At 39.4% G+C, this 25,880-nt stretch overlaps 2 protein-coding genes across 4 annotated transcripts; both read right to left on the bottom strand.

Annotated features, from left to right (window-relative positions):
* Window positions 1–740: 740 nt before the first annotated feature.
* Window positions 741–16,266, bottom strand: ltn1 (listerin E3 ubiquitin protein ligase 1). The gene is made up of 32 exons (XM_029519975.1): window positions 16,126–16,266; window positions 15,739–15,945; window positions 15,357–15,455; window positions 14,877–15,107; window positions 14,725–14,777; window positions 14,424–14,604; window positions 13,811–13,984; window positions 13,425–13,615; window positions 12,810–12,957; window positions 12,456–12,713; window positions 11,971–12,282; window positions 11,473–11,691; window positions 11,327–11,368; window positions 11,035–11,224; window positions 10,694–10,933; window positions 10,451–10,604; window positions 10,184–10,334; window positions 9,879–10,089; window positions 9,613–9,769; window positions 9,246–9,359; window positions 9,000–9,130; window positions 8,773–8,908; window positions 8,545–8,689; window positions 8,057–8,270; window positions 7,577–7,814; window positions 7,276–7,353; window positions 6,994–7,180; window positions 6,614–6,779; window positions 5,596–5,807; window positions 4,926–5,120; window positions 4,503–4,670; window positions 741–4,180 (listed from the first exon to the last, which is right to left on the bottom strand). Exons 1-32 carry the CDS (start codon window positions 16,165–16,167, stop codon window positions 4,118–4,120), a joined length of 5,307 nt encoding a protein of 1,768 aa, XP_029375835.1. The 5' UTR covers window positions 16,168–16,266; the 3' UTR covers window positions 741–4,117.
* A 1,681-nt stretch (window positions 16,267–17,947) lies between these two features.
* Window positions 17,948–25,108, bottom strand: tmem135 (transmembrane protein 135). 3 transcript variants are annotated; one of them, XM_029518556.1, is made up of 15 exons: window positions 24,916–25,105; window positions 24,378–24,505; window positions 23,934–24,026; window positions 23,693–23,726; window positions 23,528–23,593; window positions 22,804–22,850; window positions 22,656–22,697; window positions 22,394–22,570; window positions 22,224–22,293; window positions 21,888–22,055; window positions 21,593–21,656; window positions 21,405–21,481; window positions 20,741–20,839; window positions 20,581–20,648; window positions 17,948–20,253 (listed from the first exon to the last, which is right to left on the bottom strand). In XM_029518556.1, the coding sequence occupies exons 1-15, from the start codon at window positions 25,051–25,053 to the stop codon at window positions 20,118–20,120; spliced, it is 1,407 nt and encodes a 468-aa protein (XP_029374416.1). In that variant the 5' UTR covers window positions 25,054–25,105; the 3' UTR covers window positions 17,948–20,117. The 3 variants fall into 3 exon arrangements, with proteins under 3 accessions (XP_029374416.1, XP_029374417.1, XP_029374418.1); XM_029518557.1 differs by lacking the exon at window positions 23,528–23,593 and having other exon boundaries at window positions 24,916–25,108; XM_029518558.1 differs by lacking the exon at window positions 20,741–20,839 and having other exon boundaries at window positions 24,916–25,106.
* Between the last annotated feature and the right edge of the window lie 772 nt (window positions 25,109–25,880).

Below are 25,880 nucleotides of genomic sequence, written 5' to 3'. Positions count from 1 at the left end.
CATCTAAAAGGATTTGGTCATGCTCAGATGCCATTCACAGTCCTTATGTTCAGTTTCTATGTTGACTAAGGGGGCACTTTGGATGACTAAAGCTACATGCAGGGGGGCTTGCTGGGAGAACAAAAAAGGCGCACAGCCAGTGTTATTTTCAGGCAGACCTTGGCTGCTGGTGCATGGCTGCAAAGTTAAGCTGTGCTTCAGAATTCTTAAGTAGTCCGCTGTCATTTATTGCCCTTGGACAGATAAGTTTCATCGGTAAAGAGTTAGGTCAAATGGGCTCAATATGCACTTTGAGAAAGTTCAGCAGTGATGATCTGATATTTGTCGATAGCTTTTTCTCTAAATGTATAGCTCATGTGTAAAAGTCACAAAAATACAGTGTGCCATGATGCCATGAAACTACTCTTACACAATCATGAGACCAAAAATGGGACGTCATACTGCTGGTTGGCTTTCTTAATTTCTTTCAATAAAAATATTTAAAATAAAATATAAACTTTTCTCTTTAAATCTTCTCGCTGTGGTTTTGAATCGTGGCCAGAGTCATTTTAAAACAGCACAGTCAGCCACCCAGTCTTTGGTGTACTCCATTGCTGCTGCAACATGGCAGCAGTAATAGAAAACCATAAAAGGCCTGTATGTGATGACAGAGTAATAACAGTAGATTTAAACTGTGGCAGACCAGGCAGCCCTTCCCAGCTGTAATGACTAATACAAATGCATGTCAGGGAGCCAGTAGATTGAGGTCAATAATCATTGTTTATTACCTTCATTATATGAGAATAGCAAATGCTAAATAAATTGATCATTTTGCTTTTGAGTTGAGTGTAGTTGTGAGAATATCCCCAACAGAATTGACTTGCAAAGTTCCCTGCTTTGGTTCAGGATAAATGAACTCGATAAATTCCCCGGATTACATTCAAATTACGATATTGATTGCTTGCTTTGTGTAATTTTATACAGCACGCTATATGATTGGAAACATGGGAGAGAGATGGAGGAGCAGAGGGAGTCGGATGCACAGAGGAAAATAAAATAACTGCGGAGTTCATTTCAACAGAACTAATATCAGCAGTCATAGTGACAGGCACAATGCACATACACAAAACACAGACCCACATACAAATGAATTCAATGCTGTTTCCACAGCTGAGGAGTTGTCTGCAGCGTTGAGGAGTGGTGCAACTGGGATGGGACCAGCTGCCTACAAACGAGTCAGAATGCTAATAGGCTCACAAATGGGTCAGGGAGAGCTAAATGAGAGCTAACTAGGCTTAGCTAATTATGAAGTAACCAAGCCTCAACCAATCAGGTTGGGAGGACAGAAAGGCCAGTGAACTACGTGGCTGTAGACAGGTTGGCTTCTAATTATCTCGTGCTAGTACAGCAGTTTCATGCAAGTGGGTCAATGTTAAGAGGATGGAAAATGGATGCATGGCATCGCAAGCAATTTCAGTAATAAGATAGGAGACATGTCCAGAATGTGATTTTTGCTTCTTTTTTTTTTTTCTTCAAAACAAAACCTGATCAAATCTAACGCCACACAGAAGTACATCACAATATGACTACATTCAAAAACTACATTCAATTTTTCAAGTGAGTAGACACCCTTGTCCTTTTAAGAGCTCTCAAAATGTATTGTTGAGTACATACATTACGATTTGCAATATTAATGCTCGTTTTCATTTTATTCTTTCAGATTGAAAGGCTTTAATCGATGCTTTCTATCCCTGCTTGTTCTGCCCTCAAAACTATTTACATCCTCTGTCAAGTATGTCAGCAATGTTCGACCTGAACCTCCAACTGTCATATCAGATTGGTTCCAGCACTGTGGCAGAATTTATTCATCAAATTCATTTGAGTAATTTAAGATGGCACGTTAATAATCCCTGTGGGATCCCTCATTAATTTCTGTTTAAAAATGCATATTAATTATTTGGATGAAATAACTTCTATGTTTGAAAAGCCAGGAGACAGAAGATTTAACAACAAAAATTTGATCTTTGGATGTAATTTAATCCCTCTAGAGAGTCAGAAACACTAATCTCTCTCTCTTCACCCTTGCATGTTAATATGTATGTTTCCACAAATAGTGGTTTGGCTTTCTGTTCATTGCCTTGTGATAATGCTGCCATCTTCTGGTAAGGATTGACTGAGATTCTTAAAAAGAATAAGCGACACCCAGGACTGTACTGTAGTTCATAACATTTGCACCACTGCTTAATCAAGCAGATAATGAGCAGTAAGATTTGGGGCCGTTGAAGTGAGTGTATGTGTGTCTAAACTTGTGACTGACGGGAATTTCAGTATAAATATTTATGCCTGGCAAACAGATCAATGGTTATTAAAAAGGTCAAGGGCAGATGATGATGGATGTGGGCTGCATGTATTGATAAATTATGACCACATTAATGAATTACAAATGCACCCAAGTTTGCACACACACATAGAAGGCAGACCAAATGATGGGGATTAATTCATTGATCATGCTTAATCTGTCATAATTAATTCCATAGGAACAACAGTGATGAGAGCAAGCCTCCATTAAAACAGATAAATAATTCAACATGAGGAGGTGGATCCAGGATAAATGAGTGTAGGAAACTGCCAACAGTCACAGACTGAGGTTAATTACAGCCAACAGTTATATGGAAACAATATATATGGAAATACCAAAATATGGAAATAACATGACTATAATTGCAGGCTGAAACTAAAATAACAGTGCATGGAAGTGCTTAGGCTTCATTTATAGTTGAGTTTGAATAAAGTTTTTTAAGATTTAGTGACAGCAACATTAAAAAACCATCTGTTTGTTGTTAGCAGAGGAGAGCAGGTCCCAGTTAAATCAAATCTTTAACCATGTGTTAAATCCCTACAGGTTTATCTGTTAGGCTGTTTAAATTTCTTTGGATTTTTATGTTGTGATCATTAAAATGCGATACTAACTGAATTTAAGAGCCAGAGATTTAGCTTGGATAATGAGGTTGATTAACAAGTAAAGGTGGATAGCTTTGGTGAAGGTATTAGGTGTGTAACAAAACACCCGAAGCAAAATGTATAAAACACCATATTGACCGGAAAGGAAAATATGCATGGACAGTCTTTGTTTTAGACTTATATACCCCCTGCAAATGCATCATTCTTTATTACACAACTCAGTCATTGCAAAAATGCTTTGAAATGTATTGTATGGTAATATACAAATCCCTTTAAAGCTTTGATACTCCTCACTATAGTGTATTGCATTCAGATCAGAATCCAAATATATTTATATTATTTCCAAGGCATGAATAGATGTACACATTCACAATCCAGTAGCAAATTATTTTTTGATAAATATCAGTTTCTGTGAGGAATATTGCTTTATTTTTTTCTTTGTTCTTTTTTTGATTCCTGTGGCAAGTGCTGAAACCAAAACAAACAGAAAATTTCCTATAACCATCCGGCTGCATTTTATTTCCAGTATCATTTACAGCTGTATGCAGGCACAGGGCAAGAAACATTTCTTTAGGTACGTTGATATTTGAGCAATGTCATGTTGAAATTAAAAATTGACCTAAGAAGGTCCTCCTTCCTGCTGTTGATGGGTGATCTCACCATGTCACAATGGCATAAGGCATGTCTCTAATCAGACATAATCTCTTGGCACTCCTAAATATTAGGAAATATTTGTGAAGCCTGTCCTGGGCATTGCATTACTTGCCTATTCCTTTTTTTGTTTTGTTTTCAACATGTGTCCCAGCACCTGGTGAGCTTTGGTTTTTCCAATGTCGTGATTAAGCCACTTAACACATGCACATTTCAAAAGATAAAAATTAAGTCTTCAAGAAAGATAAATGTCACTAAGAATTTCCAAAAACCATCAAGAGGGGGCTGCTAAGGCTGCATATAGACACAGAGCACCCGTATCAACAGCTTGTAGATCCACCACTACTGAATATAGACATAGCTAGAAACAAAATGACTGTTTGTCATTTCAGTGGGAAAAAGCCTGACATCACCCCATGTTGCGGTATAATATATTTCCTAAGGACCTTCTCTATGAATTTACAGTCAGCCCAGTCCTATTTGACAAAGAAACTGTCAACAAAATGAATAATCACCAGACTTTGTGTTAGAAGAAGGTTTCTCTGCACAGTGGACAGGTGGACTTGTTGCTCGAAGTGAACCATTTGTACTGTGGAAAGAAAAGAAAATGAGAAAACAAAATCAAAAAGCAGTGTTCGCTTCCAATTATATGTTGTGGTTCATGTAATGCAAATTTTTGAGCTGTATATAATGGAAAGTGAATTTGACACAAATCCTGGATTTATGTTTTAAAAATATCCATGTGAGATTAAAAATCCTAAAGAACTTTGTACTGAACAAGATTGAACAATTTGTTGCCAATGTTATTATATTCTCTGTATTGACATTACCAGATGGTCCAACATCTCCAGAAAATGCTCTGAAGATGTGGCCAGCGCAGCACTGAATGTGACATGATGGCATGTTCTTACCAAGCAAGCTGAGTGGAATTTCTTTTTGCAGGTGCGGCAGGCCTTCTTGGGCAGGGAGTAGTTGGAGCCGTGGATGACAGAGAAGCAGATCATACAATCTTCTACTCCCTCGAAACGTTTATCCACATTGTTCTTCCACAGAGCTAGGCCCTCCATGATACTGCCGTTCTACACACAAAACACACAATTGCATGTTTTTGGAATTGCTTCATCCTCTATTTTTATGATCCACAATTTCCACAATAAACTTTATTGTATAAAGAAACTAGACCAGGGAGAACAGGCTGTCCACCAATCAGAAGGCCAGCGTGTGTGTGTATACAGTAAAAAGAAGACCTTGCATGAATGTGGCTTGTAGTATAAAGCAAATGAAGCAGTCGAAAAGACAATAGAAAGTGTTATGTAGGCTTGTTTTGCGTCTACCTGATGTGTGAGATAGGTGCTCAGCTGCAGCATCCAGTTCCTCCACTGCTGTACAGCAACACCCACGCGCCTGCCACTCTCTACAGTGATAGAGCCTAGAGGGTAGTTCTGTGGTAGCTGAATCACCAACTCGATGAAGATGTCATCCACAGAATAAGTAGCAATCACCTCCCGTGCTGCTGAGCGGGCCTTCACCTGGGGCAATGATACAAATAAACAAATACACTTTGTCTGTACTGCTGAGAGCCTTTCACTCAAATAATCGCACACCTGCTTCACAATGTAATGCCAACATCACACTCAATGATTTCAAATTAACAAGAACTATTGTTCCAACGTAATTATACTGCAAATATGATGCAGGTATTGCACCAAAGGATTTGTTCATTTTAAATGATTATCACAGTGATCAACCGCTGTGTAATTTCTTGGAGATGAGATATGTTGGGGATACGATACGGATAGATACGTTGGGGTTTAGGCAAGTTAAACAATTTGAAGAGCGCAATCGTATGAAAGATCAAAAGCAATAATTAAAGAAAACACACCATCCTCAATTATGGCCCAATTTTTTTCTCTGCTTTCATTAAATCTGGTATTTTAAGAAATGTAAGACGAGCACAAGCAGAAGTTAAAGACACACAGAGACACAAAGCATCCGCCAACTTACAGTCATGCTGTCAAACATTTGAGTGCTGGAGTGGACAGATGAAATCTCCTGAGCTGAGAGAACAGGGCTGACATATTTAATAGTGAACTTCTCCACAGCTGCGCTCACTCTCTTCTCCTGGCTGTTCCACCACAACCGCACCATGGCAGGCAGGTCCTGCACGGTGCTGTAGTATACACTGCAGGCCAGGTGAGAAAGTTCCCACTCACTTTCTGCAGAGAAGAGACACAGGAAAGGAAATCTCAGCATATTTACTTTTTATAGTCATGTGAAGAGACTGTGCAGGCAGGGAGGACAGGTAGGCAAAAAAAAATTTACTTTTTGATCTACCTGGCAGGTAAGGTGAGGACAATTACTGCCCACAAAATTTTTCACAACATAAGGTTAGTAAAATAGTATAAAAATCTGTTAATTGCCCATCGACTGATTCTTAGTAGGGAACTATATTAAAGACTGTTTTCTGAAGCTGTTCGCAGAAATTTCATTTTTATTGAAAATCTCATGTCATACACGCACGGTACACCAGTATGTGGAAACCACAATGTACACACAACATGCACACTTAAATGCATTCATATACCTTCTCTGATGGCTTAAATGTCATTACCATCAATTATAATCTCACCTGTTTCAGACAATTTAAATGTTAAATGATTGAATGTGAAGTAGTAGCAGCTTTGGCTGGCTGCTGTATCGTTGCTCCAATCTCTGACTGGCTGACTGAACATAGACAGATAACACGACGTTACATTTTCAAATGTTGAGTAACGGTGGACAGCCAGGGACAAATTCGAAGTTTACAGCGTGTTCACGCCAGTTGTAGTCTGCGTTTTACCGTGTACAACAGTAATCATTTATTAGTGAAGCAAGCATGAGGCATATTTTATCAGCCGGCCAGTGGCGAGTAAGCCTAATTATTTTATCTGCAGAAACATATTTTTACTCACATTTGGAGAGTAGCAGGTGCTAATTTTAAACCTTGTGTGTAGGTGTGTGTGTGTGTGTGTGATGTACTCACTGTCTGGGGCAAGAGACAAGCTCTCTGTGAAGAATGTTTTAGTTTCCTTTGTCTCTGCCCCCTGGCCTGGGTAGATAGGATTCTCAGGCATCAGTTTGAAGAGGTGAAGAAGGAGCTTGCTAAGAGAGCAGCTTCTCTTCAGATACTGGGCATAATGAGCACGCAGCTAGAGATACATCAGAAGAACAGTCAATACTGTCACAATACTTTGAAATAAACATAGCAGACATCAAAGCACACTCTCACCGAGGAACATATAAATCCACTACTATGCACTTTCATGTGCTCAAACAGAAAGTCGAAAGCAGTTAAAAAAGAGCAACTATATCGTACAAAATATCTGTGATAGCAGACTGAAGTTGCTCTGAAACAAAACTCACATGGGAGGGTGAGGATTTGAAAAAAGTAAGGAGCAGCTTCCAGGCCAGCAGGTAACCCAGGATGCAGGAGTACTCCACGCTGAAAGGCTGTACCACTGCAAACTCTCCTACTTGAACCCCAACGAGTATATTATCACACAGTTCCTCACAGGTTGACAGGATGGCCATCAGAGAAGCTGGAGGAGAACTGAACACAAAATCTTACTGTGAGAAAGAATTTTATAATAATATATATATATAATATATAATTTAAGTAAGAAAAGTGACTCTTTTTTAACTTACAGACATGGCTCATCTCCATCATCATCAGACTTGCTGCTATCTCCCTCTCCATCACACTCAGGCAGCTCAGGCATGATCCTGTATTGGCAATAAGCAAGTATGTTCATTTTCTAAGTTTTAAATCATATGGTTAGGAAAAATAAAGCTTTCCAAACTTCTGTATGCTCTTAATGCACTCGCAAATAGTTGTGATTTTAATTTCAACTGAGCATCATATCATCTTGTAAAACAAACAATTTTTTCTGTTAATTAAAAGAAACTAAAATTTGTAGTAATGCACACTCTTAAAAAAAATCCTCACTTTTCTAAAAGGTGGTAGACAGTGACTTGTAGAGGCCTGGCCTTAAATAGTAACAAAGGACAGAAAGTATTGAGAAGTGTCTGGATGGGCTCTGGCAGGTTGGTCTTCTGGTCGGCTATGAACTGTGGTGGTAGGGAGTTCTGTTTTAGCTGCTGCACCGGCACATATGTGAGAGCCATTCCAACTGACTCCAGTACCGCCAATGGGAACACAGGATCATCCGGTTCAGTGAAGGTATCTGCATTTCAACAGCAAGCACACAAAAGGACTATGACCCATGATATCATGTACTGTACTTCAACAGACTCATTTACTGAGTCCATTTGCTTGCACACTACACTGAACATGTGTAAGACATTGCAAAGACACTACTAAGTAGTGACAAAGCCACAGACGTAAATTTTGGTCCTTCTCTTTTGAGAGCAAGCTTGTTTGCTTGTGCACTTGGCAGCAGTAAAAACTCCCAAAATCCACACACACCTGAAATATTGACTGGAAGAGGCAACAGCAGGTTGTAGATTCCCTCTACAAAGAAGTCTTTCCATTCACTGGCCAGTTCTGGTGGCAGCCTCTGCAGAATGTCAGGCGAGGACGACGCAAAGAACTGGTTTAGCTTCACGATCAGTGCCGCATTCTCACACACAAATAGCTGCACCCACGGGTTCCACAGACTGCTCACATTCTCACTGGCAGTCTGAGATGGGAATAGAGCATAAGGAGGGAAAGAAAACTATGAGTTGAAAATACGAAACAAAATATGAAAAAAAAAAAAAAAAAAATCTTTAACTTTTAACATTTATTAAATGCAGTAACAACTACACTGCAGGAAAAAAAAACAATTATGATGATCATCCACATTGTTCATCCATGTCCCAGAAGTTTTTGTTTGTTTTTGCCAGCTTGTGGTCTTCGACTGACTCTGACCTTAAAATCACCAAACAACACAATATCTATGATCTCTGTCTCACCTCCAGCCAGGCGAATACGGAGCAGAGCAAGAAGTCCCACTGACTGCTGCCAAGAACTGTCGGACACTGAGCCACCAGCCAAGACAGGAAACGCATCATTTCCACAATGAGATTCAACTGTTCTGCAGTTACTTTAGACAAGTCACTGAAAGACAAAAGGTGATAGATGTAAATATCAGCAAAATAGTTTCCTAAGGGACCTGATGAACACTAAAAGAGCAGCGTTACCTGCCAAAAAGGAACCAGTCTTCCTTGCTGTTCCTCCACTCCATCACGGTGGCCAAGACAGCATGCACAATCTCCTCCTCTATTACTGTGTTGGCTTCAAGACAGCAAAGCAGGACCACCAGACATCCATACACATCTATAACACACAGTCCAGCATCATTATTTGCTTGGTTCAAGTTCAAAAGCATCTAAGTGTGTGTGTTTGTCTGCGTAGTGTGAGCTCTCACTACTGTCATCTGCTTGCCAGTTGATGATCCCAGCAGTAGCAAGGGCTACGAGTGTCTCTCTGTCTTTAATGCTCATGGTGGGACAGAGCACCTGGAGGGTGTTGAGTTTGCTTTGAGTCACTGGAAAAAAACTGATCAAACAGGGACAGTTTTCAACACTCAGGACAGTCTTAAGAGTGTCAATGGAACCACTGTGAATGTGGAAATCAAGCCATTTGGAGTTAATGAAACATATAAAGAGCCAACCTGTCCACACTGCCATAAAGCTTCCTCACAGTTGCATTGCCGCTGGTTGACAAGCTGTTGATGTCAATGTAGTTTTTGAGAGTTAGAGACCATAGACCTCCTTCTTCCACCGACCTACAGGATAACAATACAACACACCATATACTCAGTTTTTGTTGTTTAACAATTATATCTATGAGGAAAAAAAATATAAGGGCATACTGGTCCAATAAAAAGGATGTCAAGAGACTTAATAGATCCAGATAATGAAAAGCTTTGTATTTGCAGAAAATACTAAAATGTGGTGATTATGTGCATGTTTGATTTTACTTATTCTACCAAGTACTCTTCTAATCTATTCTATTGAATCTCAAGCGATAAAGTTCACCTAGAGTAGAGTCTCTCCAACAAATGTTTCATTGGAATATGGCTGGAGAGTCCTTCTGACAGCCCCCAGTCAGTCATCAAGCTGTGATATGCAGACACGATGGAAGGGCTATACTCGATCTCCTTACACCACTCCAGTGCATACAGCAGCTCTGACACTGTCAAAGACCAATGTGCACACACAAGCATGTCTTGTTAATGGACATAGATGTAAAAATGTGAAATTCATCAAAACCAGAGAAACGGCAAGTACACAAGTGTCTGTACCTGCGCATCTAAAGTCGAGCGGGTGAAAAGGGCATTGCGCCTCCTTTTGGTCACTCAGTAAGGCTGCAGCAGTCTTGGCCACCCTCCCTAAAAGGGCACAGGCACTTAGGTGGGCTGGCAGCCCATTTGGCACCTTGGACTTCCAGATGTTCATGGAAGGTTTTTCACAAACTCCTCTTTGACAGCTGGACAATAACGGTCTTTTGATCCACTGAAGAGGGAAGAAAAAGACCACATAAATATTGGGTGTTTTATTTTAAATGAATGTAGAATTAGCATAGCCAGTGAAGATTTGGCTGACTCACTTGAGGAGGTAAGGCCTGTCTGATTTTTGTCCATTCTGTCTGAGTAGGTGTTAAAAGGGTGAAGAACTGGGCGAGTAGTGAGGACCCTTGATCACAGACAGAGATGATTGTCTCCACTAGGCTCTGTACAGACAGAACTAGAACCTGTAAACTAAAACAGACCACCAAGAAGCATTAGCTAGAAACCACAAAAAAGCCTCAGGCTATATTTTCATATTAAGTTTATGCAGACAGAATAAAATAAGGGTACAGATAGGTTTTTATTACCTTTTAGTATCCAGGGAGATGTTGAGTAGATGCTTTCTCACCCAAACGGCTGCACTGTGCAGGAAACCACCCTTCTTGACTTCATATTCAGAGTGTTGGACCAATGACTGGACCCCAGCAACACACACTTTCCTCAGCTTCTCTAAAAGTGAGTCTTTGAGAGCAATATCAAAATATTAGTTACTCAGCTTGCCTGACATATACAGTACACTGTAAAAAATCTTTTCCTAAGTGAGTATCTACCAGATAGGTGAGTGTGTGTTTCATCTTGGGCAGTGAGTTGGAAGATGCTGAGCAAGAGTTCCTCAGCAGAAAGCAGCAGGAGACAGTCTTGTACAGAAGAAAAGAAGGTGAAGGCTACATCACAAATGAAGGCAATGAGTGGCTCCATGTTGCCTGCATCAGATAGACTCTTGGTCTCAGACAGAGTGGAGTGGAGCTTCTCCAAGATTTTCTCCATGTACACCTCCCCTATCAGAGGCTCTGTGCATGTAAAACAGATAAATCAAAATGATTAGCACATAATTTGGTGACATATGAAAATTCACAAACTTTTTGTGCAATTTGTGTATATTGCTGTTCACCATTGTTGTGGTGCTGTGAGAGGACCAGGCTGATGAGCGTCCAACTGTGACTGCTTGTAGATGAGATAGAACCAGGAGAGCAGCGGTTCATGTTGCACAGCTCTTTTGTCAACGCCAGGAGCTGTTCACCCAGAACTGAACCCTTGAGCCAATCACTGCAGCTCTTAAGAGTCTGAGGATCAGCACATGCCTGGAAGGATGGTTAGTAGAGCAGGGACATTGGTAACTTAAATTTGTTGTATAGGCACGTAATACTTTGATGGAAAGGCGATATGAGCAGAATGATGCATACCTTCTGTATAATTTGCAGGATTATTCCCCACTGTAAATGCATCTAGAAAAGAAAGCGAAGAGCATAAATATCAGCAACGGGTGAATCTCCGACAAAAGAGGCATCGTCATGGAGAACATAACATAAGAGTCGTCATATTATGTTACCGTTGTGATGTGGTTGAGTATGCAGGTGGTTTCCTGTTGGCTACAGCAGCAGAGTGAGCTGAAGACCATCTCCACCAGGTGCTCAGTGTCACTGCGCTTCTTCTCAGCCAACCACACCACCACTCGTTCCAGCAGGAATTGCATTGCTGGATTTTTCATATTCAGCTCGTCTCTCTGCTCACCGTCCTTTGTTACTTTATCGCACAATTCAACCAACATCTAAAACAAGTAAAGTTCAGGGAGAGGTCAGTTGCATCAGGGAACTTCAAGAGCAGTCAAAAATTACTTTTAGTTATTCCCTCTAAAAGAACTTTTGCCAGTCTTTTCAATGCACAATAATTAAAAATATTTTAATTTACTGCCAGCCCCAAGTCTTTATAGTGAGGTCATTAATTTCAATATTTTTAACAGATTTGGCCATTAAAAAGACAAACTTGTCAGCTGAACATGACCTTAAAATACACCCGTATTTCACAATAATTGTCAAAAGTGACTTACACCGAAGATTCTGTGTGTGTGGAAGGACCGCAGGAGCAGGGAGAGGAAAATTAGATGTCTCTCTGAATTTTTCTCATTTACATGCACCAGGCACATTTGTGCCAGCTGACACACAACATCCTCAAAATGCTGGGTCTTTAGGGATCCAGGTGCCTTCTCATTCATAAGCTCTGATGGTGCCTGCACTGACTCCTCTGCGTTGTCCCTCTCAGCTCCAGTTTTCTCATTGTCTTCTGGTTTAGAGAAACAGATCTTGACAGATTTCTTCTTCTGGATGTGCTTTCTGTTTACTCTCTCAGGGTAACGCATCACCTGGAGACAAAAGAGAAAGTGAGAATAGATTGTGTTTTCTGTTTCACTTTGGCTACTTTTTAAGACAAGAGCGGCTCTGACAGCCATATTGATTTACTGCATCCTTTCTGTCAACATGGAGATTTCATTGGGAAATTTTGTCTGAACCAGAGATTGTCCAAAACTAAATTCACCTGTAGCAATGCGGCTATCCCTTTCAAAGCCTGCATGTCTGCTTCCTCATTGTCAACATAATGCACAAGCAGAAGACCAAGCTCTTCCCAGAAATCAGCCAGAAGCCCTTTAAAGACATCATTGCTGTCATTTGATTCGCTGTCACTATGAAGACCTGCCCTCTTCTCCCAGGAAATTAGCATTTCAGTGACCAAAAGGAAGAGAGGGCCATTTTGGAGAGAGGGATTTCCGAGAGCTGCCTCCAGTAGTGGTAAGAACTATAAAAAGACAAGCAATGCCACAGTGTGAGAAAGATGTGAGACTTCAGTAAACTTAACAAGGTGGGAAAAGTATGTACAACAGTGTGATCCCACCTGCTGTGAAATTAGCATGCTCCTTATTTTTCTCTGATCCTCCTCTTTTTCTGAGTTGTGCAGTATGCAGTACCTCCAACACTCAACGACAGAAGCCACTATAACTGCACTTTCCGATGGAGTTGTTGCGGCTCGCTCACTGTAAAGGCTAAGAGAGACAGAGAGACAGACACACACTTTGTAAATACAGAAATTTCGATATGGTTGAAATCAATATCACAGTAGTATTACTGTAGTAAATAAGTCATAAGTTACAAGTACAAATTTTTGGATGTAAAAATAATGTCGTGCATTAGCCTGTGGGATCTGTCAGGTGGGAAAAAAGAGATCTAGACACCCTGTGGAATTTCTGCTGTTTTCCTTTTCCAGCTCTGAACTCTGGCAGATGAATGAGCATTGAGCTGTGCACATGCTTACCATTTCATAGTTAAATTGTGCATTATCTTAAATGACAAGTCTAACCATTGAAAAATCCATTATTAAAAGAAATTATTCTTTAATGTGATGAAATATGGCCTAATGCATTAGATCACAATACAAATTTTTGATTGGATGATTGGTTAAATTATTTGTCAGCCCAGGAAAAAAAGAAAAGTACAAACACAGGCACATTACCCTTGTGTGAGAGAAGTGAAGAATGTGGTATAGAATTCCAAGGGGGGATCGATGACCTCTTGGGGCAATTTACTGAGGAGCAGTATTAGATTGGGGTGGAGAGATTTTGCCATTCCTTTACCACCCTCTCTTAAAAGAGTCCAAAGTTTAGGCAAGATGCCCTTCTTGGCATTCACATGTGTCCAGCAATCCTGTAAAAGGAAGAAAAAAATAAAATAAAGTACACTACTTTCTACACATCTATGGGACAAGTCATACTAGTTACTATCACTCCTTTAACAACTAAGTAAGCCTACTTTAAGGCAGTGAAGAGTCGACAACATTACAAAACGTCAGACAACAGTCAATGCTGGATATTTGAGGTCATCCTTTCCACACAAACTTACAGGAATCGAAGAGACAACATGAAGAACAGCTTCCCACACAGGAGGCAGCACGACGGGATCTGTGTCGTCAATGCTGAGAAGAACAGCAGGGCAGAGTCTTGCTGCCTCAACCTGCGTTAGCGCTGGAGTGAATTCACACAGAGCACACACCATCTCAAAAAATGCCCCTCGCACCTGTGGAGCAGCATAAGGCGGTAATTAGAGAAGCATCCTGCTCGCAACAGCTTATATTGTGCATACTAGGCGGCAGCTGGCAGCACAAACAGGCTGAATTTACCTTTCCATGTTGTTTTATCATTGGATGTCATAAACAACTCAAAATGCAAAAGTCTGGGGTAGACTCTGTCAAGAAACCTGAACTTTTCTACGTAAGCCATTTATGCAAGACGGTTTTCTACATTTTCCTTCATATGTAAACAACATATTACAACAGCACCAAAGATCAGTTCAGATGCTAAAAAACACATCAGACAAATAAAATCCCTAAAGGTGTCATTTGGCATGCACCCAGTCAAGCTTCAGTTTATGCATGCCAAATGAACAAGTTCATTATTTTACTTTCATGAATCCAACCATCTGTTATAAGCACAGGAGCACTGTTTAATGCCAGTACCTGAGGTGTCTTGTGTTTGCTGTACTTCCAGAACTTTGCAGAGTTAACAAGATGTGCTAGTTTTTGCTCCAGGGCCTCCCTGTCATTCTGGAGAAGCAGGGACAGCAACCGCTTTACCCCCAGCAGAGAACTGGTCAACATGCGCACATATTTGGATTCTCTCTCCTCCTCTGTCACACTTCTAGAGAACAGGGCAAACAGTGCTTCAAAGATGCTGATTGTGTTATGTGTTAATATGTTTTGGTTATGCATATGCAATAAGATGAATGGACACTGAAGTTATGAAAAGAATAAAATTTACTGTGGATCACTCAGCGTGTCTGCTGTTTCCTTTAACAAAATATCCTGAAGCACCTGCAGAGTTAAAATACAAAATTTTAGTAGTATTGATTCCGCTCTTGAGATTAATGTACAAATCCCATTGTCTCCAGTACAGTCGCCACTACTACTCACAATCAGGATCTCATCCTTGCAGAAGCTGAGAGCCTCGGGCTGTTTGGTGGGTGAGAAAGCAGCCTGGAAGGCCTGGCGTGCAGCAGATGCAGCCGGTGTGTAGGTGTCACACTGGGACAGAATCCAGTGGCCCATCAAACTCTTGAGAAAGGGGGCCAGGTTGCGACGCACTTTCAGTACCAGCTGTTCGAATGCCTGCTGTGTGGCCTCCCTGATGCGGCGATCGTGATCCTGATATACATGATATACACAATGATGAAGACAAAATTGGCCTAATATACACATAACAAACCCCATGATCACAGACACAGACTATTGGACTGCACCAATTTACTTTAATTTGACAGGAATAATATGATACTTTAAGATGCACAAGGGTGTTAACTTGAACATTTAAAATACATCATGTCCAAGCTGTTAAGAATAATGTGACACTGCTACAGGAAAAAAAGTAACGCTGTGAATCTGCGGTCAGCTCACCACAGATATCTTGCAGTAAATCCTCGGCCAATACGGCAGAACTCCTTTAACCTCTTCAGCATCCCGTTCCTGACACATGGACCCAAAGTCCTGCACAGCCTGAGCAGAGTGAACATCATCAATACACAGGATTCAATCAAAACTAGTCTGGGATGACTTTAAAAAAATAAGAGACATTTCACACACATTTCATGCCTCATATGCTCTGTATTTATGTAGCAATACATCCATCATATTGTGGCTTAGGAGTATATATATATATATATATTAATTCATTTATTTATTTTAGGGTGATGTGATGGATTCTGCATGGATTTTGTTTCCAATATGTTGAAATGTTTGTATGTGTGTGTGACAGCATATTTGAAGTGATTATACTTACTTTCAGTCTGGTGACAACATCCCTCTTGGAGAGTTTTCTGAGGACCAGGCGGAAATCAGCATCTACCAGGCTGTCTATTTCCTCGGCTCCGTGGACAGCGGGGACGTAGCTCAGCTCCGAGGCGACCGACGAACCGAAGCCCACAAAGCCCGGGATGACGCCACCTTCCCGGGCGAGCACCTCGGCAGCTCTGCCGCTGCTCGACGGCTGACAGGAGGAGAGAAACGAAGCCAGAGAAAAGCCAGAGAGGGATGCGGACAAACAAGCTTTGGTTATGAAACAGCTGGCACAGGCAGCGTGTGAAGTTTAGTTTAGCTCCGGCTAGTAGCTCGCTGCTAACTCTCCTACTTTTAGACTTGATGTGAACTTGGATAAACTGGGACTTACCCGGACATTTCCTTTAGTCCGCTGTTTATTCTTACCCCCCATGGTTACAACTTTTTTTTTGCCCGTTTCTTATAGAAACCTAGTTGTTATTAGCGTCGGCAGAGCTAAGAGACTGTATCCACAAATGAAAGTCACTCATCGTACGGAACTGACAACTTCCTCTCCCCGGTTTTCAAAATAAAGCGTCGTCTTCCTGAATTCGTACACGAGAATAAAAATCTTATCGCCAATATCGACCTAAATGATGCACAGAGGTGATGACATTTAATGATGCATTTACATTTGTCACGATTTTTGCCTTGCAATTCACAGTGAAAACGGTTATGACATTTTTTATTTTATTATTTTTTTGCAATACAGCCAAACCGAAACTGATAGCAGATGTAAAGAGTGTGCTATGTAAGATTTTAAGGTTTTGTAGTATTCATTAATGAAACAATCAATCAATCAAACTTAAAATACGTGTAAAGGTAATTGCTTGGTTTAAGGAGCGTGACTCCAGTTTATAGAAGAAGACCGTTGAATAAAGCATTCGGAATAAATCGTACACTTTTATTTTGAATAGGAAATCCAGATAGAGAAGTGCTTACCTATTTGTTTTGACACAGCTAGAGTCACTTCCTTTTCGTGGTTCTTCTTCTTGTCCTTTTAGAGTAAACTCTATGCATAGTGCTCTCATCACTGCTCCCCATGAACATATTAGACACATTGCAGGGCTAAATCATAAGGATGATTATTGTGGGCAGAAATTCTTATTATTTCCAAGTGAGACAATAAATGTGTTCAACTCGACCAAGCTTGAATGTTTTCACGTAAGAAAATCTCCTAAAAGGAGTAAATTATATAAAAGACTAAAAAAGGAGGCAACAGTGCAGAAATGAGTGATTCCCCCATGACTCATAGCTACAAGTCTTCATTGACCAAGTAGGCTAAAGTGAATAGCCATCATAAAATGATAATTTTTTTTAATGATAAGCGGTGCACTGTTCTACCGACAAATGAAGCAATCAGTAATTTCAACTTCAGTAGGCTTTGGCCCAAAAGGGTGCGCAATAGTTTAATGAAAGCAAACTTATGTATTATATGCCAAGTGAAGAAAACCATGTTGCTCTTCAGTGTTTGAAACCCGGAACCACACTGGTTCCAATGAACGAAATGAACGAATGACTTGAAAAAAGATTTGTTCATTTTACTGAATGAGATTAAAAGACCTGAGTCAGTAAAAAGATCCAAATTTCATATCACTACTCTCCTGTTCTGAGATCATGAGATTTCAAGACTGAACTGACAGCAAACAGCAGCTGTTATGTTCAATGGTTGGCAAACCATTAAGGCCACATGCCTCTAACATGACATTTTAACAACCACGAGTGATCAAAATAGGTCATTCAGCCCAGATTTCCCTCAAAGTTCTTTGACAGTAGAGTTCATTTCAGTGTGATGGTGATGGAGAGCTCCCCAGATGTCTCATAATGAACATGTATTTAGTCGGTTAGGTTCACAGTTATTGCTTTCTGTTAAATAGCTTGTGTATAAATAGGATTGGACTGCAGCACAAGAGGAGAGGTCAGAAATACCCAACACAAAAGGGTTTTACTGCTGCTCTCCCTTACACAGCAAATTCCATTGATATCAGTTCACTAGCTCTGACACAAGCAAAGACATACAAACTGGCATGCAAATGTCCCTCCTTTGTCAGTTAAACATCAATCAGCCATGTGGGGAACCTCTGGCCTGACTGAAGTTCAATACATAAACTTGCCTTTTCGTAACAATCCTTCTCCCTTAACATTAAGCTCAGGACAGACAACAGTTAGACAAATGGAATCGAAAAATATTTTATTTTAATATGCTTTTACATAAATTAGATACACACGAGTTGTACTATAATTTTGTATAGTTGGTTTAGTTGATGTATCACTTTTTAAAACGTTTTAATCTAAACATGAATTTTGCACAGAATTGTTTACAAGCATGGCTTCTGATAATGGAGGTCAGATGTGTCTAAAGCTGGGTTGAACAACTTCAAGTAAACAAACTGTCAGTTTGAAGAACTGCCAGAAAAAAATGCAACCATTTGTGTTATCATTTCACATCTGGAATGAAGTTGTCATAAATGGTCCACTTGAAAAACTGAAGATGCTGTGGAGAATTTTGCTTCTGGCACTTTAATATTACTCATGCCTCAGACATACCCACTGCAACCGTCTGTCACAAAGAGATCAGTGTCATTCATTGATCCCAGAAAATGTGAAAAGCGTAAAACTAAAATCACTGAGGTAAACATCCAGAAAAAAAAAGTTGAGTTGTGAATTAAGGAGTGAAATTTTTATTCACAGGACAATTTTCCTTATAACTGCTTCAATGTGACACCAAATTCCTTTGTAAACATTTTTTTTTAATTCATTTTGATTTTAAGAAACTGGGTTCAACTTGGAATTGAAAAAAATATTAAATGAGATGCTAACAGCCTATGCATTTTTCTTTCCACTTCACAGGCAGTTCAACCTTTTTGGATTTGGGCTTTGGCCTGAGAATATTAGGTACTGAATTACAAATGTTGCCTCACAAGTTGTCATTGGGCCAGTTCACATAATGTTTCAAAGTTTTATGGTGGCAGTTCACATAAAATTGTATGTGAATTCAGTGCTATTAATGTCTGTACTGCAGTACAGACAATGAGTATCTGATTGCTGCCATTTGCAAAAGTTTGACTTCAGCTGTAACAGCAGGACAGTGTGGGGAATGGAAGAAAATCTATATTTATGACTGTAAGTTCTTGTAACCAAAACAATTCAATCCAAGTCAAACTAATCTGATGTGAAAATAGAGTCATAATGAGTATGCACAGTTCAAAGTCTTGGTATAGAATCATCTCTTCAGGCTGTAGCCTAACATCTGACATTTTTTTCTTAAGTGGCATTGAAATAACATATTCAATACCTTTAAAATGATCAATCTGTTAAGAATAATACAGTGGAGGAGCAATGTGATTACTAAAACCTGCAAAATACAAATGGAGGTTTTGTAGTAATGCAGTCACTGCTTTGTATGAACCATAAATTCATTCTCTGGTTTCTAAATCACCCCATACATTCATGTTTCTGTGCATCTTGAATGACAATTATTTCTTTTTACAATTGATTTGTTGTAATAATGAAAAAACAAAACATCTTGTTTATGACATTGACAGCAACATTTGACAGTCCTTTCTTTAAATATCTTCAAAAGATGACAGTCAAAATGAAATGAAATCACTCCTGTCAAGTGCAGTTTAAACATGGTTTATCAGTTTAACATGGTGACCTTCCACCTGTTTAACATCAAAAAATTTCATAAGGCTACATAATTAAACATCCCAGCAGTTGCAATCATCTCCTTGAACAAGTACAGGTCCTGATTATTGAGTTTCATCCACTAATAGGAGAAGAAAAATCAAAAATCAAACTGATGTCAGTCTATTGACTAAAAAGTGACATTAAAAATTAAGAATTATTCAAGAGGATGAAGAGATTGCTCTCACATCCTGAGTAGTCTTTTAATTTTCCAATATTATTTTGATTTTCACACCTTGTAGAAAACGCTAATGAGAAATTTCCAAATATGAATTGACAATTTGACAAATTAATAATTAAATTTGTCTCTGTGTTATTGTGTCTCTTGTGTAATTAAAGATGTCATTAGGATTTCTTAACATATATATCAGTTTTAATTCCAGTCTCAATTTGACAAAAGTAATTAATTTCATTTATTTCACCAGGTACCTGTATACATACAATCTGTTGTGTGTGCTTGTGACACACCACACTTAATTTTCATGCCACTCTGCTCTGGACAAATTTGGCCGTTTACATCCTCAAAAGCATATCCCATCTTACTACCTCTGGGCTGCTTTAATATCTTTAAAAAATCTTTAACTTATTCATAAAGAACAAACCAACTGTCCATTTCCCGTTGAAATCCTAAAGCTCCAACTACAGTCTAGCCCCGAGTCATCCGAGCTGGATGTCGGCTCCTGGTGGAAGCACTGTGGTGAAATGTGGGTCCAGTTTGGGCACAAAGCCTTTGAAGTCCCTAGAGGCCTGAGTGCCGAACACATCTAGCAACTGTCGGTTCATCAGAGCAAACCTAGGAGATGGGACAGAAAATGATCTCTTGGTAGATATGACCCTTTGACCTTTTGACTTGAGGAGTAATTAAATATCACTCACATAACAGATTATAGTCTGACTATTGACATCAATCTAAAAAACTATTACAATTTAAAACTAAAAATATAATTAAAATCACTGAAACTTGTAAATCAGATCTCAGATCAGATGTATCTCATCATCACCACCTCCTCTTTAGTGCAATATTTTGTATATTTAAATAAAACAGCAACCTCTCTTTGAAAAAGGGGGAGCAAATAAAAAAAAAGCAAACAGTTACAGACTCCACATCATACATTCATACCTGCCCTTAGTTAAACGCAGCAAGAACTTCCAGTAGGAAGGCCTGAGGTTCTGCACTTCCATCACCGCCTGTATAATTGTAGTAAATCATACATTATATCCTTCTTCAGGAAAAAAAAAATATTTGAGTAGCTATGTATGTCTGTGTACATGTTTCTTACAGCTTGGAAACAGATAGCAGTGGAGATGGCATATAGAACTGTGTCTGCATGGGGAAAGTATGGAAAGTGGCCAGCCTCAATGCCCTTGAAGTACATGGTCTAAAGACAGAGATTATGTGCTGTTAATGATAAACAAGCCAATCAAGATAAGCAGAAATGTTAGTCAATTTTCTGTTGTAGTTCCTGTTGATTTAGCAAAACCTACCAAATGTGTAACACTTGCACAAGGCTATAGAATGAAAACAAGCGACTACACTATTAGGTCAGCCATTCTTATTACAGAGCCGCAGTGTATATATATAGATTAGCATGTAACCACCTGAACATTACCTGGATTATGAGCGACTACTTTCTTGTATGTATGTAAACACCTTTGGACTACCCACATTTCTGTAGTATTTAAATACATTTAATCATGACACAACATATAAAAATAAAAAAATAATAGTATTTAGTATAACATTTGTTAACATTAATAACTTAAATTTTAGAAATAATGTAAGTTTAGTTAATATGTAAGGAATTAATTCTATATGATTATGATACATTTAGATAACACTGTTCCTCTATCTTTGTGATCATTTAGATGTGCATATTTTTCGGACAGTGTTATTTTTTTCCCTGTGATTATTCTTGTTGCACTTGCAAAGAGATTTTCTTTTACCTCCACAAGCTTAGAGAAGAGATACATAGATATTGTTGTGCTTTTGTAGAAGAACATGGAGGTACCCGCCAGGAAGCCTTGAAAAAGAAGGAGAAGGAAACAACTGTAAACCAGAGTAAAGAGATTGAAACACAAAGAGGATTACTCTACAGGAATTTTATCAGACAGGTTACATCTTCCTGCCTTACCAGCTATCAGTGCATGGAGTTCATCATCAATGTTACGCACCCAGCGGAGCAAGCAGCTTGTTCCCTGAGTGGAACAGAAAAATTTACAACATAACACTTGCACAGCATACTGAGAAATACAAATCCAGAAATACAAATCCAATTATTATAACTAAAATGTATCTTTAAGGAGAAGGGAAATAGATGAATGTACAATATACATAAATATACATCTGGTACAGTTGATCATGCAAACATCAAGCACTTGGTTACAGTTTAAAAACAGACATATATTTTAAAAAAATCATTATTGTACCTTGTAGATACTGACAAAAGATCCTAGAAATGCCCCTAGCTGGAAATTCTCTTTATTGTAGAAAAGAGATGGGAGACGTGAGGGCTTAGAGAACATTTGCCTGAACGTTGAGGGCACTTTAAGACAACACTGAATCAGGTAGCCAACACTGAACATCCTGACAAAACCCTGGACAATGAAAAAAAATAAAATAAACAAAGCAATGATATTCAGTAATGGTATCATACTTGTGTATTAAATATTAATTAAGAACAAAGAGTTTGATAAATCAATTATTACATGAATGAAAACAATCACATTAAAGTTAAGTGTAGTTTAGTGCAGGGAGCGTCTTACTTTAACACAATATGAAATGCAGTTGTCTTGGTGATGTTTACAACATCTGTGTCTTGGACCCCACTTGCATCTGGTTTATAAAAAAAAAAAAAAAAACCCATCAAAATCAGTACTTGCCACCCTGCTACAAAAACCTGAAAGTGTGACTGTAAAGATGTGTATTGTCTCACATGGATTCTAGCAGTTCCCTGGTGAAGGCTATCAGAGTTTTCCTCCTGGAGCCAGGCCTTTCTGGTGACACCTGTGAAACCTCAGCCTCAATAGCAGCTGTCCTCTCAGGAGGTCTTGGATAGACATGCTCTGCTGTACCAGTGTGAGTTGGAATCTCTTCCTTTCCAATGATAAACCTGTGAAACAAGGTGCACTGTGAGCATTATCCAAGAAGAGTTTTGATTCTAAATCACAGCATCTGTGGGAGAAGGACCAACTTACTTTAATGCGGAGAATGTAAAGCCTTTGAGGCCATCTTTACTCCTGCAGAATAAACCATACAATTTCACTAAAACTTAAACACTAAAACAAACATTTCTTTTTTTTTTTTAATGTCTGTTAAGAATATTCATCTCTTTGCTGCTCTGACCTGAAGAAGAACATGTAGAGTGATGCAGTTATGCAGAACAGGAGAACCTAATAGGAGGACAAGGAGGAAGTCAGGACAGCACTTAACACATCAGCACCTGGACAATATTACATTATCATGGCACATTCTTGGGGGAGATCAGTGATGGAAATGGTTGCTTGATTTTATTTTATTTTTTTTGCAATATAAAATATACACTCTTAATAAATTACTGGCATTGAAGCAGGCATGGCCAGTAATGAAGTAGATGCTTGAAGATGCTTGATTGCTTGAAGACTGTACTTATGTATATTATCACATACGTAAGTATCACACATACTTTGCGTTGATTATAAAAAGAAACGTCATCATGCCTGCGAAAATTAAAAAAAAAAAAAATTAAAAGAGCTAAGTGAAACACATTTAAATGGTGATGGGAAAACAAAAGCTCACTGTTTAGGTTGGTCAAAAAGGAGATAAGTTTGATAAGCACCACCTGGACATATGTTTTACATAACAGATTTCTTCTTGTCTGCATCAATGATTGTGAACGAGTTCATTGAAAGTAGAATATCTACTGCAATAGAGTCACTGCTGCTCAGATAGACCTGATGAAATGTGGCTACCTGATCCAGCTAAGGCAGACTGAGAAGAAACAAGGGTACGTATGTTTTTATCGTTTACCCCCAAAGTCAATTTATTTAGCTCCTATGACTTTTAGGTCACACACCCACTTTCATCTTACCTCGCCATGTCTGATGGGTCTGACGATGCCCCGTGTCACGGCCATGCGGAATAAAGTCTCAGTGGCCTGGGAACAGGAATACATAGGTAAAGATATATTGTGCGGTAAATCAGATATACATATATGTAGATGAAAGCATATTTAAATGAACAGAGAAGCTCTTACAAGGTTTGCCATGTATATCGTCAGCAGTCCTCTCCTGGTTGGGGAGGAGTTGGATAAACACATAATTGTTACAAAGCCATCTCTGATACTTCAGATGGATCAATTAACCACCAAAAATAAAGTTGAGTATTTGTGCAATGTTGCACCTGGTAAATGTTTTTTTTTTATTCAAATTATGAAAAGACTTTCAGAGCCTAAGAGAAGAAGCAAATAGTGAACATAAAGAGGCCACAAATCTCACCGGCTTTTACGCTCCAAGAGAATGGCAATGTAAGAGGCAGGCAGAGCCGAGCCAAACCCAGCAGACCAGGAGTAGAACCCTCCAAGCAGTTTCCTAAAGTTGGAAATATACAGTATTACAGTGTTTATTTCAGCTGAGAGGTTTTAGTGTTCTACTTCTTTCAGTTTATTGACCATCGTAAAGTATGTTAGATCTCAAGGACAAACACAAGGCTCTTGAATGAGTCAATCTGAAAACTCCTTAACCTGTTAGCTAATTTGAATGCTTGTTTTTTTTATCCTATATTCAAAGAATGATAGTCACATTGATTTCTAACAGATGGACAACAATGTACCTTATCTCTTGAATCTCAATTTGGGCTGTGTTGTGTGTGTATGTACATGTGCGTGTACGTATGCATGTATGTGTGTGAGAGAGATTGAAATATTTACTAAATCGACTAACCTGATAATGCAGAAGAAAATAATGTAGAGACCTCCATTGGCAGTGAGGAAAGAGGTAGACCATAATATCTCAGGGAGCAGCCTTTTTAAATAGTAATCTTTCTTCCTTCTCCTTAAAATTGCTGCTATCTGCAACACATAAACAACACGTACAAATGTTGCCTGTGCTGATGTTTTGTTGCGAGCAGTGGTTCAAAGGTTACAAAGTCTTGATAAGTCATCTAGCTTTTTTTTTTTTTTTTAAGGCGATTATAAAGCAAACAGGACAAACTGGTGAGACAACTGCAGTCATCGTTTTCAGCTGATGCTTCATGATAAACAGCGGGTACAAACTGTGGCTGTGGTCATTCGTGTTTTCAAGGGCAAATCAGAGCCTGCTGGTGTTTGTGCTCCAGCCCGATCCTGAACTTAGTCCCCGGGTGACACACCGCCGCATGCCAGCTAATCGTTATCATACTTTAACTTCACTTGGCTAGCATGCTAACTTTAGCCTCCGAGCGTAGCAGTATCGACACTGCGGGTCTAACGGTCACACGTACCAGGTAAAGAGGGGCGTATATTTTGAAGGAGACCTCGAGAGCCCCCCTGGTTACGTCCAAGGCAGACTGGACACACGACGGGCTCCAAGTGTGACCGATTTCGTAGCAGCTGTGCGGTATTTTGCTCACGACGGCCATGGCTGAGGAACCACAACTATCAGCGGGGACGCGCTGCCGCCCGCGTTCACCGCCCGGCCGGCGCGGACACGCCAAAGGGCCGCGAACGCGCACGGTGCTGAGTGAGCCTGGGTCGTCCTGTTGGCCTGAAAAAATGAGAGAAAGAGAGAAGTAATATGAGTAATTTCAGTTTTCTTCATCTACACGTTTTCTAAAACCCCACTGTTACAATGACATTTACGCTGGAATTCAGAGACCACAAAACATAGAAATATATAATAAATGGCTGCATAAAAGAGAAAACAAACCACTGAAGTGTATGTATAAGTAAGGCTGTTGTAACAACCACTGTAGAGCCATTTAACAATTTGAAAATGACATGGGAATCTATAAATGCAGCTGGATTGAATAGCATTAGTTTGTCCGATATTCTGGATGACTACTGGAGAAATCGGCAGATATAGCAGGCTGAATTTACAGAGATTTACATTCACTGTGGGGCCTGCCTGACTCAGAATAAATTAGTGCGCAGGTGCTCCACCGTCACAGTGTGCTCCCTCAATAGGTTTTTATTTTTTAGGAAACAGCATGTTTCCCAAAGAGAGCACAATCCACTTCTGAACTCAATGACTTGATCCTGTTGACTAACAAGAAACAATAGAGTAATAACATTAAAAGATCTGATGTTGTATGTTGGAGCCACCCCCCCAGTGCATTTGTTTTGGCACCATATCACTTCAGAGTTTGAGGTGCAGATTACATTGAGAGATTTGTGGAGATTATGAAAGAGAGGTAGCTCAAAGGATCACACTTCATTAACTGAATAAGGGGACAAGATCAGCCCGATG

Source organism: Echeneis naucrates, chromosome 14, assembly GCF_900963305.1.
Source record: "Echeneis naucrates chromosome 14, fEcheNa1.1, whole genome shotgun sequence".
Lineage (NCBI taxonomy): Eukaryota > Metazoa > Chordata > Actinopteri > Carangiformes > Echeneidae > Echeneis > Echeneis naucrates.
This window is presented reverse-complemented; position numbering and strand designations above follow the sequence as displayed.